This window comes from Microcebus murinus, chromosome 4, assembly GCF_040939455.1.
Source record: "Microcebus murinus isolate Inina chromosome 4, M.murinus_Inina_mat1.0, whole genome shotgun sequence".
Classification (NCBI taxonomy): Eukaryota; Metazoa; Chordata; class Mammalia; order Primates; family Cheirogaleidae; genus Microcebus; species Microcebus murinus.
Window position 1 is genome coordinate 60,676,237 of NC_134107.1, and position 14,324 is coordinate 60,690,560.

The 14,324-nt window shown below is 51.9% G+C and overlaps 1 protein-coding gene across 2 annotated transcripts in view; it reads left to right on the forward strand.

The window, feature by feature from the left end:
* The window catches only part of SLCO2B1 (solute carrier organic anion transporter family member 2B1), a 52,568-nt gene extending 46,234 nt beyond the window's left edge, over positions 1–6,334 (forward strand). For both annotated transcript variants that reach the window (XM_012745089.2, XM_012745093.2), the window contains 4 exons: positions 897–1,060; positions 3,197–3,261; positions 3,590–3,710; positions 4,600–6,334. In XM_012745089.2, the coding sequence (XP_012600543.2) occupies positions 897–1,060; positions 3,197–3,261; positions 3,590–3,710; positions 4,600–4,780 (531 nt within the window). In that variant the 3' untranslated portion in view covers positions 4,781–6,334. The remainder of the gene's footprint in view (positions 1–896; positions 1,061–3,196; positions 3,262–3,589; positions 3,711–4,599) is intronic.
* Positions 6,335–14,324: the final 7,990 nt, after the last annotated feature.

The window sequence follows — 14,324 nt, forward strand, 5'->3', positions numbered from 1 at the left end:
CCTGCAGTTGGAGGTCCAAAGGCGTAAAATGGCGTGTACCTAAGGGGTCACACACGTGACAGCACAGCCTCCTCACGCACATCAGCTCTGCCAGGACATGGAAGCATCCAGCCTCCCAAGCCTACGTGTCCTCTCTCTCTCTCCTTTCTCTGATCTCTGGGTCCCTCCTCCGTGCAGTGGCCAGAGCGGCCTTCGTACTATCAGTTCTGTCTCTCCATTGCTTGAAATCCTTCCAAGGCTCCAGCGTCCCCCTCGGAGCCTCCCAACCCTTTTCCCCGTGGGAAGTGTGAGGCTGAGAAGGCAGGAGGTGAGGGCCCCGAGGGCTGCAGCTACCCAGGCCAGCTGGGCCACCTTGCTGGCTGTCGGGGCCAATCCCTGCACACCTGTCCCCCATTGAGGCCCCGGTGGCTGGGGCACACTGGTCAAGAAGCTCTGATCCCTGGGGTAGAAAGGTGAGGTCCAGGCTTCCTGCTCTCGCCAGGCGACAGAGGGCCCTGGAGGTCCAGAGATCACTTCTTAAAGAATCCTTGGATGGAGGTTTTCCAGGCTATATAGGGCCAGCCTGGGGATGTTTTTCATGCAGCTAGTTCGTAGTGCTTAGGGAGCGATGCTCTTCTTGGTCCCTCCCTCCTTCTCTGCCTACTTCCCTCTCCCCACAAAGCCTCAGCCCAGGCTCAGCCCGGTTTGTGCAGACAGACCCTGTGTCTAGGTACCTGCCTAGCTCCTCGAGCCATCGTGACCCTGCCAAGGGATTGGAAGTCGCAGACACCAGCTGGCTCTACTCCACCTGGCTGTGGGCCCCTGGGCCTCTCACGAGCCTTCCCGCTCCCCAGGCCTTGCCAGCTGCCTGCCCTTGGAGGCTCCTGAAGGCTCTTCTCCCCCCTCTCCCACTCCAGGTTTTCTACACCAACTGCAGCTGCGTGGTAGGGGGTGGCCCTGTGCCAGCAGGCTCCTGTGACTCGGCCTGCAGCCACCTGGTGTTGCCCTTCATGCTCCTGGTCAGCCTGGGTGCGACAGTGGCCTGTGTCACACACACACCCTCTTTCATGCTCATCCTAAGGTACAGGTGGGGTGGGGCAGGGGCAGGTGGATGCCAGGAAATCCTTAATCACAGGTGGGACAAGGAATTCTAAGGGAAGAGTTTGAGGAAGGAAGCCACCTGGCAGTCTGCCAAGGCGAGGTTTTCTCCCCATCTTGCAGATAAGAAAACTGAGGCTTAGAGAAGTTCAGGAGCTGGCCCCAGTCACATAGCAAGTGTTGGGTGGAATGGTACTGGTGGCCCAGCCCAGAGCCCAGGCCTCTACTTGCCCAGGGGAGGGGAACCATACCTAGGGCCCTGTCGTGGCCTCCCAAGGAGAGAGTGTCATACAGTGAGGAGGAAGTGGACTCCCCACCCCATCCTACATGCAGTGGATGAGCCACAGGAGGTGCAGTGGGGAAATCAAGCTATGTCACCTGCGCCATGATTCTGAATGCCACTTCAAGGCCACAAACATTTACTGAGTGTCCACTGTGGACCCAGCCCATGCTGAGCACTGCTTTTTGGTCCAATGTCTTTCTTGCCCTTGTCCTAAAAGTGCCTGATGTGCCTGACAAATTGTCACTTCAGTCCAAAGTCAGAATCTTCTGGGCTGGGGACTGCTTTTCTATGATCTCACTCAACAGCCAGCACAGAAAACTTCTATGACCAGAAGTGTGGGGTGTTTTCACACACACCAAGCTATCAGTCACTTCTACACTGGATGCCCCAGTTCAATTCCGACCCTGTCTACCTGGAGGTGGCATCAGATCCCACAGGTGGAGGGCTCAGTCCCACAAGATCGCCCCCTCTTTCCCCTGCGAGTCACAAGCCCCAGCTTGTTTTACCTGTGCTTCTGACCAGCTGGCTATAAATTGGGGTTTCCCTGATCCTCTCCTTGAGTTTGATTAATTTGCTAGGGTGGCTCTGGGAACCCGGGGTAACACCTACTTACGTTTATCAGTTTATTATAAAAGATATTACAGAGGACACAGATGAAGAGGTACATGTGGCAAGGAGGGGCCCATGCCCTCCCTGGGCACACTACCCTCCAGGAGCCTCCACGTGTTCAGCTCTCCAGAAGCCCCCCAAACCCAGTCCTTTAGGTTTTTGCGAAAGCTCCATTACGTGGGCATGACTGATTAAACCACTGGCCACTGGCGATCAACTTAGCCTTAGCCCCTTTCCTCTCCCCAGAAGCTGAACGTCCCAACCCTCTAATCCTGCCTTGGTCCCTCTAATGACCAGTCCCCATCCTGTTACCTGGGGGCTGCCAGCCTTCAGCCAATTCATTAGCATATGAAGATGCTTATCACTTTGAAGATTCCCAGGATGTTAGGAGGTGTGTGCCAGGAAGACCCACTATGTATTTCACAATGTCACAGGGACCTCAGAGCAGGCTAATTCCAATTTTCCTTCTGCTGGGATTATTTTATTCACCATCTACTTTCTAGGAAATTAGAAGGCAAATGAGGCCCCTCCCAAATATTAGAAGACATGTAGGTCTATAAAACAGGCTGGCCGTAAGAGACAGAGTAGAGGAACCAAATGCCCCAGCAGACAGCCTGACTAAGAAAAGTGGAGAGCACAGGCTCTGGGCTGTGTGGACTCTGGCTCTGACACTATCAGCCATGGGATCTTGGCCAAGTCATTTAATCTAAGTGTCAGTCTCCTTATCTGTAAAATGGGGCTAATGATATCCCTAGCTCATAGGGGCACAGGGGCTGCAGTAAGGAATTACTGAGCCTGTAGTGAGCACATCATAAATGCCAGCCACTGGTGCTGTTTAGGAGGTGCCAGAAGACTGCAGGCTGGGCACTGCAGTGTAGGGGAAGCAGGAGGGAGAGTCTGGCCGTCCCAGCTCCAGGTCTTGCCAAGTGTAGGAGGAAGGGAAGAATTTGGTGGAACCAGGGGGTGGGAGAGAGGGGCAGTGTCCGTGACCGGGGACATAGGAGGGCAGCACAGGACCCTGATAGTCACTGGGTGTGACTAGTGCAAGCGGACCAGACTCTTCAGGTTGAAGGGAGATGGGGTGCAGGGCCTGAGCCCCAAGACCAGACCCTCAACTGAGGGAAGGCTGGGTGGTAAGAGAGAAGGGCGTGGTGAGAGCCCCCCACACTGCTGGCCCTTGGGTGCATGAACCCTGCATCCTCATGGCGCCACGTGTCTGCTTGTCAGGGAAGTGAAGAAAGAAGACAAGACTCTGGCTCTGGGGATCCAGTTCATGCTGCTGAGAGTTTTGGGTAAAGAGTCTGCTTAGAAGCATTGGTGGTGGGAAGGGGGTTCAGAGGCGCACTGTGTGCCAGGCCTGGGGGACACAGGCACAAGCGGGACCCAGTCCCTGACCTTAGGGCTCTCAGGCCCGTGGGGCGACAGACCCGACCCAGCTCTCCCGGGGGGCGTGTGCAAGCAGGGGCCACACAGCCTGTCAGGAGGCCACCTTGGATACAGGGGCAGGGGTGGGCTTGAGGGCTAGAGCCTCCTGAGCCAAGAGGCCCCCAGTTATACATGCTGGGAGGGGGTGGGGCAGGGACGCGGCCTCCATTGGCCCCTGAGCCCCTCCTCCCTCAGCCTGGATGCCCAGCCCCGTGATCCACGGCAGCGCCATCGACACCACCTGTGTGCACTGGGCCCAGCGCTGCGGGCATCGCGCTGTCTGCCGCTACTACGACCACGACCTGTTCCGAAACCGGTGAGGCCTGGGGCGGGGGCTGTGGGAAGGGTGCTGGAAATGCTGTCCGGATCTTGGGCAGGATAACCGCAGGGGGCAAGTCCCACTGAAGTCCACCTGCTGGGTGACAGGTGCTGCATCCTGTGCTGAGCTCACAAGTCCTGTAGGCTAGACACTGTCTCTCCCTATTATAGATGAGGAAGGTGAGAGTTAGTTAGTAGCCCAAGGTCACATGGCTAATGACGGCAAAGCTGGGCCTTGACCCCAAGCTGTCTGGCTGCAGAGTCTATGCAGGAACCCGGGGAGAATCAGGGGTGTGGCCAGCTGTGAGAGGGACGTGGGGCAGGGTGTTGGGAAGCAGGCCCTGTCTAGGACACAGGAGCCCTGGGGTCCAGGCAGGCTCTGTCTCCCTCATCACGGGACTTGCCTTCTCTGGGGCTCGGTCTTGCCGTCTGTGCTAATACAACGGGGAGCTCAAAGGAGCCTGAGGGCACAGAAGCTGCTGTCCTGGGTGGATGTGGGGAGGGCTTGCTAGCAGAACTGGGGGAGCTGGTCACTTCCGGCTCTGAGGCAGGCACAATCCCTGTGGGCTTGGACTGTCCAGGGGGTCTTTCTAGCAGGGGAAAAGTCTTGAGGGCCTTGTTGAGTTAAACAAACCCAGGGGAGGGAGGGCCAGCCCAGGCCAGTGGCAGTCAGGGACAGGACAAGGAGGGTGTTCAGGGCTCTTCCTGCAGAGCCTCTTCCCCTCTTCCAGGCAAGGGCCCCAGTGGAGGTCAGTGTCTCCGAGGCCTCAATGTCTCCACCTGCACAATGAGTGATGACTGCTGACTCCACTCTGCCCCCGGCCCAAGGACATCCAAGCCCTAGACTGGGAGCTCCTGAGTTCAAGGGTCCCTTGTTCTTTCCCCAGGTTCATCGGCCTCCAGTTCTTCTACAGAATAGGCGCCATGGTCTGCTTCGCCTTAGTTTTGGTGGTTCTGTGGCAACAGGATAAAGAGGCAGGCACCAAGGCAGCCGTATGCAGCTCTGGCCCACAGCAGCAACTGTTGCTGTCAGGGCTAGAGAAGAAGCCAGAAGATTCCAGAGTGTGAGCTGTCCCAGGACCCCACCTGGCCAAGAGTGGCAGCTACAGTGGCACCTCCTCTGGGCTCTTGGGCCAAGATTCCAAAGGAGCCCTGTGTTCCAATTCTGGCTCCTCCACTAAATTGCTGTGTGACTTTAGGCAAGCCACTGGCCCTCTCTGGGCCTTTGCTCCCCTGAACCAGAAACCAATTGGGTGGTTGGCCGTGTTGGCTATTTCTGAAGCAAGAGGATCTTCCCTGGGCATTCCTCCCCCAGCCAACCAGCTGCCCTGGAACGGGGCTCTCCTGGGTGGGAGGACTGCATATCTTTTCCCCAGGCCGCAGGAGATGGAAATGGACCATAGTAGGCCAGGCTGCCCTCCACACGGGGCCCTGGAGCACTCTCTCTGAGCCTCAGCCACCTCCTGTCGGGTGGGAACGGACTAGCTAGCTTTCAGGTTTGTTCAGCTCTGACCATCTGTGTGGTCAGGATAGACTCAGGTCTTCTCCCCAAACCCAGGCAGCCTTCAAGAAGTGTCTATTTGGTGCCCCCTGGAGGCAGAGCCCTGACTGGACGCTGGACATGCAGGGAAGAAGGAGCTGGTGTCACAGGGGGACATCCAGACTTGGCGGGGCCTTTGGGAGTTTGGGGAGCGCAGGCAGGGAGCCTTGGCTGAAGGGGGAGACTCACCTCTGACTCAGGAAGTCCCTGCCCTTGCCCTCAGGGAGCCACGGTTTAGGGGAGAGGCCTAGCACCTGCCTTAGGAGCCTGGGAGTGGGGAGGGAGACCCAGGCCCACACTTGGGTATTTTCAAACTTGAGATCAAACACACGCTCAGCACACACTCATGGTGCTGAGATTTCACACACGTGCCCAGGGGCCACCCAACTCACTGTGACCTTTGTGAACAGATTCCTAATTTCCACATTTCCTCCCAGTTGCCTGGGGATATGTAGATAATGTCTGGTTCTGTGACACCCAAGGTTTTGGGGGTGCCACCTGGTTCTCTGTGCTGCAGGGAGCAGTGAGCCCCGCTCTGGATAACGAGCGATTCTGTGGCTTGCTTAGGTCTGAACGAGCCAATCTGTTTCTACATTAGGGCTTGTCTTGTTTCATGGCCGGTCTTATCTGGCTGCGAGCAGAGTTTCCTGATCTGCTCCCAGCCCAGTCTGCGGCCACCACACACCCCACCTGGCTGGGACCTGCTGTCAGAAAGCAGCTGACAGGGAGCCACCAGCAGTGGCCTCCCCGCTGGTGCCTGGTGGAGAAGGTGGGCCCAGGGCATACTCAGCTCTTGCCTTCTGGCCATTCCCAGTCCACAGCTTTGAGCCTTCCTCACATGAAAGAAGAGAGGGTGCAGAAGCTCTAATTCCCTTTCTAGTCTACTGATTGATACCTGTAGGTATTTAACAAAGATCTGAGCCTGCGTTTATCAATGCCGAGAATTTCAAAGTCTCCTCCACCAAGATGAGGCTTTCTGTATGTTTATGTTCCTTCCCCTGCCCTCCTGTTACCCAGGTTTTGCAGAAATAACCTGGAATTGTAGATATAGCTTGTTATTAAATTTGTCCTTGCATAATGTCTCTTCTATTACAAAAATCCTTTCTTTATAAACTGCATTAGAGGCCTGCAGCAACCACATTATTTCCAGTTATTTAGATTTAAGCTTTACTGGACTCATTGCTCACCACGACTGCTCATGTATTACGTCTCTCCCTAGCCTTATATTCTGGTCTAATTTTTGTTTGGCTGAGTGACTTCCTCTAGTAATGGTTTCAAAACATGGGATAAGGTCACGAGGCTTTCTGAGTCCTCACCTGTCCAAATTGTCATTTGCATGTTACGGAAGAGGACGCCAGCTCAGAAAGTATAAGCGACTTCCCCAGGATCTCACAGAAAATAAATGGGGAAGCCAGAGTTGGATCTTGTGGGAACTGAAGCTCATATAATTTGGGAACCCTCTTAAAAAAAAAAAAAAAGAATATACAATTAGGTCAGAAAATAAATATTTACCTATAATGGGAAAATAAATCAAAACAAATGCATTACACAATCCAGAAAAATAGCATAATATTTTTATTAACTAACTGCCTTGCACACCTCTAAAACATATTTCTTTCCCTTGGTGATTAGAAAAGTTTCCTAAAGACTAGCTTCTGGCTGTGTCCATTTCAAGCCTTATTTCTCCTGTTGCTTCTGTACTGCTCATGTACTTCCTGGGCCAGGTGGCATAAAACACATTCATATCATGTATGACCTCTGCAAGTGACACCTTAATGTCACAATGCCAAGTGAGGCTGGCAGTGGGTAGGAATTTTCCTAGAAGTCCTTTCTTCGCACAGAGATGGCTAGTAATGGTTGTCTATATACAGAGGTGACAAAGAACCACATAAATATATCCCAGTGCACCGAATTAAAGCAATTGCCAACTTGACTCCCCCTTAGCTGGATCCCTGAAGTGCCCATGGCAATTCCAACCAACTCATATAAAGAAAAATTGGGACGCAAGGGAAATTGGAGTGGAAAGAAGTGGCAATCTTGATTGTGGTTAAAGCATCTTTTTTTTTTTTTTTTTCTGAGACAGAGTCTCAGAAAAGTCTCTGTTGCCCGGGCTAGAGTGCCGTGGCATCAGCCTAGCGCATAGCAACCTCAAACTCCTGGGCTCAAGCAATCCTTCTGCCTCAGCCTCCCGAGTAGCTGGGACTACAGGCATGCGCCACCATGCCCAGCTCATTTTTCCTACTTGCCTGGCTAATTTCTTTCTATTTTTAGTAGAGACAGAGTCTTGCTCTTGCTCAGGATGGTCTCAGACTCCTGAGCTCAAGCAATTCTCCTGCCTCCACCTCCAGAGTGCTAGGATTACAGGCATGAGCCACCATGCCTGGCCTGGTTACTGTATCTTTATCTTTGCAAATTTCAAGAAAATATGAGATATGAACACATGGCTGCAGTCTCTCCCTGGACCTGGGCGGGGGCCTGGATACTCAAGCAGCATCCTCACTGTGAGTCTGCCTCTGGGCTGAGCTGACATCTGAAGACAAGGTCCTGGTGCTTACAGCCTTCTGGACTTGCAAGGATCAGGGGACTTAGGAGTCGTTGCAAGACAGACATGGAGCTAAGAGCCAAGGGGTGAGGCAGGTCAGGGCCAGGGGTCCCAGGTACTGTGGAACCCAGGGAGCAGCCTTCTCCCCTAATATAGTCTCCAGGCAATGAAGAGCTGCAGGCATTGGCATATGTGAGCTCACTTTCTTCTCATGCAACACCAGGGAGTTGAGAAGAAAAGGAATTAAGACTCCCTACTGGATTCTGCTGGTAGGAGAGTCAGCAGAGGACAGGACTAGACTACAACTGACAACCCAACGCCTGATCCTGAGTTGAGGTTTTTTGCCTATAGACCCATACTGGGAAGTTCCAGGGCAGGCAGATGTCCCTGAGGAGTCCCTGGCACTTGGTTAAATGAGGAGAGAGAACCCACCGGCACCCTCACCGTCGCCTGGGTGTGTTGAATATTCTCCCTTCCACGAGCCTTTGCCGTGCCGCTCCCCCTGCGAGATTGCCTTCCTTGGCCCTGCCGCAGGAAGTCCTACCCAGGCCTCTGGGCCCAGCTCAAAGGTCATCACCTCCAGGGAGGCAAGGTGGGGAGGTAACAACCCCCTTTGGGAATCTGATAAAAAGATGTAGACTCCATTAAAAAAATAGGCATATACACAATTGTGCCTACAATTTCAGGGGTTGAAGACCATCTGAAGCCTGGGTGTAGACCTAGGAGCCCAGGAGCCCAGGTCAAAAACCCTTAATGGATTGAAGAGATCAGAGCTTGGGGTCAGATTTGGGGTCAAATCTTGACTCTGCCACTTATTCATAGCATGAACCTGAACAAATGATTTAGCTTCTCTGCACCACCATTTCTTCACCTGTAGAGTGAGGTTCGTCATGCCTAGCTCCTGCCTCCCAGAATTTGTGAAGAGCAGATAAGATGATGCACTCGCTTACCGGCCCCGCTCCTGAGGATTGTAAGCTTCCTTCCCCTGCTCCTGTCCCAGAAAGAATTTAATGAACACATAGAGCACTGTGGGGGAAGGGGTGGTGACAACTGAGGGAGGAGGCACACCCCCTGCCCTGCCCTGGCCAGCTCCAATGTCCCCCAATCTCTGCCCTGCTGTCAGCCTCGGCTTAGCCAGCCCAATCTTATCTCTCCCCACAGCCAGCCTGGGACTGCTTTTCTCAACTAGATTTACATTTTATTGATTTTCTTTCTCCCTTCCAGAGCAGTCCCTTCCTTCTGCTTCCCCTTTGGCTGTAGAATGGGCCTTCCCTGGGAAAACAGCAGTTCCAGGGCTGACCAAAAAGTGGTAGTTCAAGAATGGTTTGTTCACCAGCCACTCATTCATTCTTTCATTCATTCAACCACCCACCCCACCAATGTACCCTACGGGTCTGCTCTGTGCCTTGTGCTGGCACTGCTGGGGACCCAGCCATGTGTCAGACACAGTCTCTGCTCTCAGGAAACTCCCAGTGTGCACAGACAAACTGACCAACAGTAACGAAAGCATGCGCTGCCCTGCAAGAGAAGGAAGAAGAGGAAGGCGCGCACTCTTCCTGGGGCCATGACGGAAGGCTTCCCAGAGGAGGTCATAGCAGAGCTGGCCTTAAAGATTAGGCAGGACTTCCCCAAGTGGGGAAGATGTGAGTGGACAGGAGAAACAACAAGATGAGCAAAGAGAGAGAGTGAGATGTGTCTGAGATACAGTGACAAGAGCAATGTGGCTGGAGCCACCATGTATGCAAGGCCATCAGAAGAAAGGAGCGTGAAGGCTGGAGAGACCAGCAGGGACCAAGCCTTGAGTTCCCCTGAGTGCTCTGGATGCCTTCCTGAGGGCAAGGAGGAGGCCTTGAAGCATTGACTGATAGATTCTTCCATTGATCAGTTATTTTCAGCAGGGAGTGACATGACCAGATTTATATTTTTAAAAGGCCACTGGCTGCACCATGGGGGCTTTGGGTGAAGCTGGGGGCCGGGAGCTCAGGTAGGAGGCTGGTGCAACAGTCAAGTGAAGCAGGAGCAGAAGGCCTTGAGCCAGGTCAGGAGAGAAGTCCCAGAAGTGGGACATCTAAGCTGAGTCTTGAAAGACGAGTAAGAATGCACCGGGGAGAGAAGTCGGGATGGGCGTCTGGGCAGAAGAAACTGCGCAGATAAAGAAAGGCTTGGCACACAGACGGTTCCTGGCAAGCTTGGGAAATTTCCATAGCTCTGTGGGGCTGCAGCATGGCCTAAGAGAGGGTGAGGCTGAGGAAGTGGGTCGGTGCCCTTACTGCCACTCGGCGCTCTCCATCCTGAGCCGAGCCCTGGTGCGGGGGGAGAGGCCATCGCTGCGCAGGGCTGGCTGTGCAGGGCTGAGAGCCCTGGCCCGGGCGCTCCTTACTCAGAACAAACCTTTCTGTGTTCACAACACTTTACATTGCACAAAGTCCCTTCATGCTTGGTCTTCATGGTTTCCTGGTGAGGAAGGCAGAAAAGGGATATTATTCCCATGTAGTAGATAAAGCAACTGAGGCACAGAAGAGTGCAGGAACCTGCCCCAGGTCACTTAAGAGCCCAGGTATTCCCCTCCTAAAACTCCCATGTTGCTTCTAATAAATCAACTTGTCCCTGAATCACATACACAATAGATGTAGAAGCCAACTAATGTGGTCAGAATAGAAAAAAAAAAAGGCAGGGGGGCGGAGAAAACCCACCAGAGAAAGACACTTCCCTTCCATTCCCCATTTCTGCATGCTTCACCCTGGAGCTGGGGACATTCCAGCTCAGAAAACAGAGCCAGGTCCCCTCTCCTTTGGAATTCAACAGAAAGGAGGGCCAGTCCCAGCCTGCCCCCACCAGGGGTGGGAAGCCACTACACTCATCTGAGTCTTGGTTTTCTGACATGCAAAAGAGAGAAAAAAACTTCACTCATTAGACTCATGAGGATTTAGCGTGGTAAAGTAGCACTATAGTAGTTACCTACTGCTGAGTAACAAATTTCCTCAAAACGTAGAAACTTAAAACAACAAATACTTATTATCTCACACGATGTCTGAGGATCAGGAACCCACACCTGGGCTAACTGGGAGGTGCTGGCCCAACACTGCTAGTGAAGCCACAGTCACGAGACAGCCAGGGCTGCAGTCAGCAGAAGGCCCACCTTTTAAGCTCACTCCAGCGTCATTGGGCCTCTGTTCCTTGTCGGCAGACAAAAGGGTGTCAACCAGGGAAGACCTCCTGGCAGAGGTGGGGAGGACAGGGGAGGGTGACCCAGAAAGAAGACAGAAGGTGAGTATGGCAGGCCACTATTGGTTGCCTACCCACAGAAAATCCCCTCTTCCTCCTGCCAGTAGCAAGCTGCCCAGCCACAGGGATGATCTAAGCCAGCAATGGAATGTCTTTTCCTTGGCCAGTGACTGCTCTAGAAGTAGGTGTGTGACCTCATTTTTTGTCAGTGATGTGTAAGGGGACGGTCTGCTAGGAAAGCTTCCCTCCTGGATAAGAGAATGGCATGAGAAGAAAAGACCCTTTCTGCCACTTGCCTTTTCTTTCTGCTGGAGAGGACATGGCACTTGATGCCACTCAGTCACCAGATCATAGAATGGGAAACTCCTGGGTTGTCAGAGACGTTGCTGAATCAGCAGACCAATCCTGGTGCCACCTTCCTCTGAACTCCTTGTTAAGGAAACAAAAGGTTTAAGCCACTCTAAAGAAGGTGACCTGCTCCTTGCATTCTAAAGGACTTTGTGAGCAAAGTACCCTAGTTCCCTCTGAGGTTATTTCCTTTGATCAGGGAAGGCAGAGGGAAGATTGGAATGGGAAGGGGCCCTGGGCTGGGAGGCAGGAATCCTTGATCTAACACCAGCTCTGCCTCAGAGTTGCTCTGTGATTTTTGTCCCCGACCCCTCTGGGCCTCCAATAATTGTAGCTAATATTTATTGACTATCCACTGTGTGCCAAGCACTCAGCTAAGAGCTTCCCTCGCATTATCTGGTTCAATCTTCACAGCAACCCTGTTATGTTGGTATTACTATTCTCTTTAATTTAGGGTTAAAGGCCCAGAGAATGAGGTCATTTGCCCGAGGTTACACAGCACGTTAGTGCTGGCGCTCGGGATTCCAAATTCAGCTTTGTTCTCTCTCCAAAGTCCGGACTCCTGACCATAAAACTATACTGCCTAGCAGTAAAAGGAATTCTCTGGACAAGGTGACCTCTAAGGGCCTCTTCAGCTCAAATATTCTTGGATTTGCTGTCCCATTTCCAGCTATACAATCAACAAACCAGCTTAGCCTAGAGAAGAAAGAAATAAGGACTGTCTTTAGCCGTCTGAAAGCTGTCATGTGCGTGGGAGATTAGACTTGCTCAGTGTAGCTCAGAGGACATGAACTGGACCAGTGTGGGAACACTACAGAGAAACAGAGTGCAACTTATATAAGGCAGAACTTTCTAGCTGCCGTTTGGCAGGAAGCAGAGCTTTGCCAAGATGTAATGACCTCCCTGTCACGAAGGTTATGCAAGCCTGTGTTTGATACACTTTTGTCAGAAATACTGCACTGAAACTTATGGTAGGGGTTAAATGGGACAACACAGGAGAATGTCCCCAGCACTATAATTGGTACAAACAGAGGGGATCAATAAATTGTTGTGTTGTTTCTCCTTTTTTAACACTGAGATTCTTGCATTTTAAGATTGTTTACTATGGATTTTTGACTCTTTGGCTCTAATATTCTACAGTTCTATAATTTCTGTGATTTTCCCCTGCTAAGATGGCTATGATTTTAATACTCTTAACTTTCCATAATTGTGTGGCTCTAGAAGCTGAGCAGTCTATTATTTTATAATGCAATAGTCTCTAGCTTTAGCAATTTGAGATTCAATAAAATACCTATCACCAGTTCCAGAAACACAAGGGAGTCGCTCCACATGTTGTGCTTCGGTGGCCTGGGCACACATTGGGCTACTCCCTCTGCCAGCCCTGTCATTCCATCATCATCCCACCTTCAACCCAGCCTCGGGCTCTCCATTCCAACCAATGCTACTCCCTGATGTCTACCCCATCCACACCCTGCTATCTCCTGACCAACTAAGTGGGCACATTCTACCTGCTGGTGATTGTCCATTAAACAGGAGCCTTCACTGTGACCAGGCTTGTACTTATTTTAAAAAGGTATACAAAGGAATGAGAAGACATGGAGTTGGTTTCAAGGGGCTTAAGATCTTGCTTTCACTTAAACCCAACTCAAACTCACCTCTACCAGGAAGCCTTCCATGGTTAACACTAAATATCTAACACCAATACCCTTAATGTGAAATGTGAAGATCTCAGTGCTTTGGTTGGTTATTGCGCACACCTGTAATTTATCTGTCTATCCTATCTCCCTGATTATATGTGAGATTGCCCCCTGAATTAAGAGTATGTCTCCTCAACTAGATGGAGTTTTCCAGAGGAAGACTGTGTCTTCTCCATCAGACTGTAGGCTCCATGTAGACACAGGCCATGCCTCCCTTATATCATACTTGAGTTATAGTTAGAGGTAAAGTGATATTCCTCCATCAGATCCATAAATTCCCAAAGACAAGTTTATGTCTCTGTCATTGGACTGAGAATTTTGTAAAAGCAGAAACCACATTTCTTCTTAAGATGTGGAAGTTGGCTGGGCGTGATGGCTCACGCCTGTTATCCTAGCACTCTGGGAGGCCAAGGCAGGCAGATCACTAAAGGTTAGGAGTTCAAAACCAGCCTGAGCAAGAGCGAGACCCCGTCTCTACTAAAAATAGAAAGAAATTAATTGACCAACTAAAAACATATATAGAAAAAATTATCCAGGCATGGTGGCGCATGCCTGTAGTCCCAGCTACTCAGAAGGCTGAGCCAGAAGGATCGCTTGAGCCCAGGAGTTTCAGGTTGCTGTGAGCTAGGTTGACGCCACGGCACTCTAGCCCAGGCAACAGAGTGAGACTCTGTCTCAAAAAAAAAAAAAAAAAAAAAAAAGATATGGAAGTCCCCATGGTCAAGGACTGTGTCTTCGCCCTCAGATTTGGGGCTTCTCCATGGCAGCAAAGAATCTAGAGCCCTCCCCTCTCTGTGTATTCCTTCAGTCCCAGCCCAGGAATCTGGCCATAGAAGGGATATTTTCCCTACAGCAGGCAGATAGGAAAAATGGAAAAGGGAAGATTCAAGAGGCAGAGTAGGAGCTCCAGCCCCTCCCAACATGTCCAGACCCTCTCCTGGGCTCTCTCCTAAAAGCTGCTGCCCCTTGGCCAGGAGTGGGCCTCTCCCTGCTCCTCCCAGCAACTCAGAGCCGTAAGTGAAGATGTCAGCACCTTGGACAGCGCCCAACCTATTACAGGACGCGGAGCCAGCGGAAGCAAAGCTCTCCAACTGCCTCAGCCTCTGGGTGATGGATTTCCTCGTTTCTCAATTTGATTAAAGCCCAGTAGATAACCAGAGCGCCTTGTTCCTTTCTCTTCTCCCTTCCTGATGAACATAATTAACTCCGTCAGGCTGGGAATACTTGCTCTTAAATACTGCCTGCCCAGCCCCCACCCAG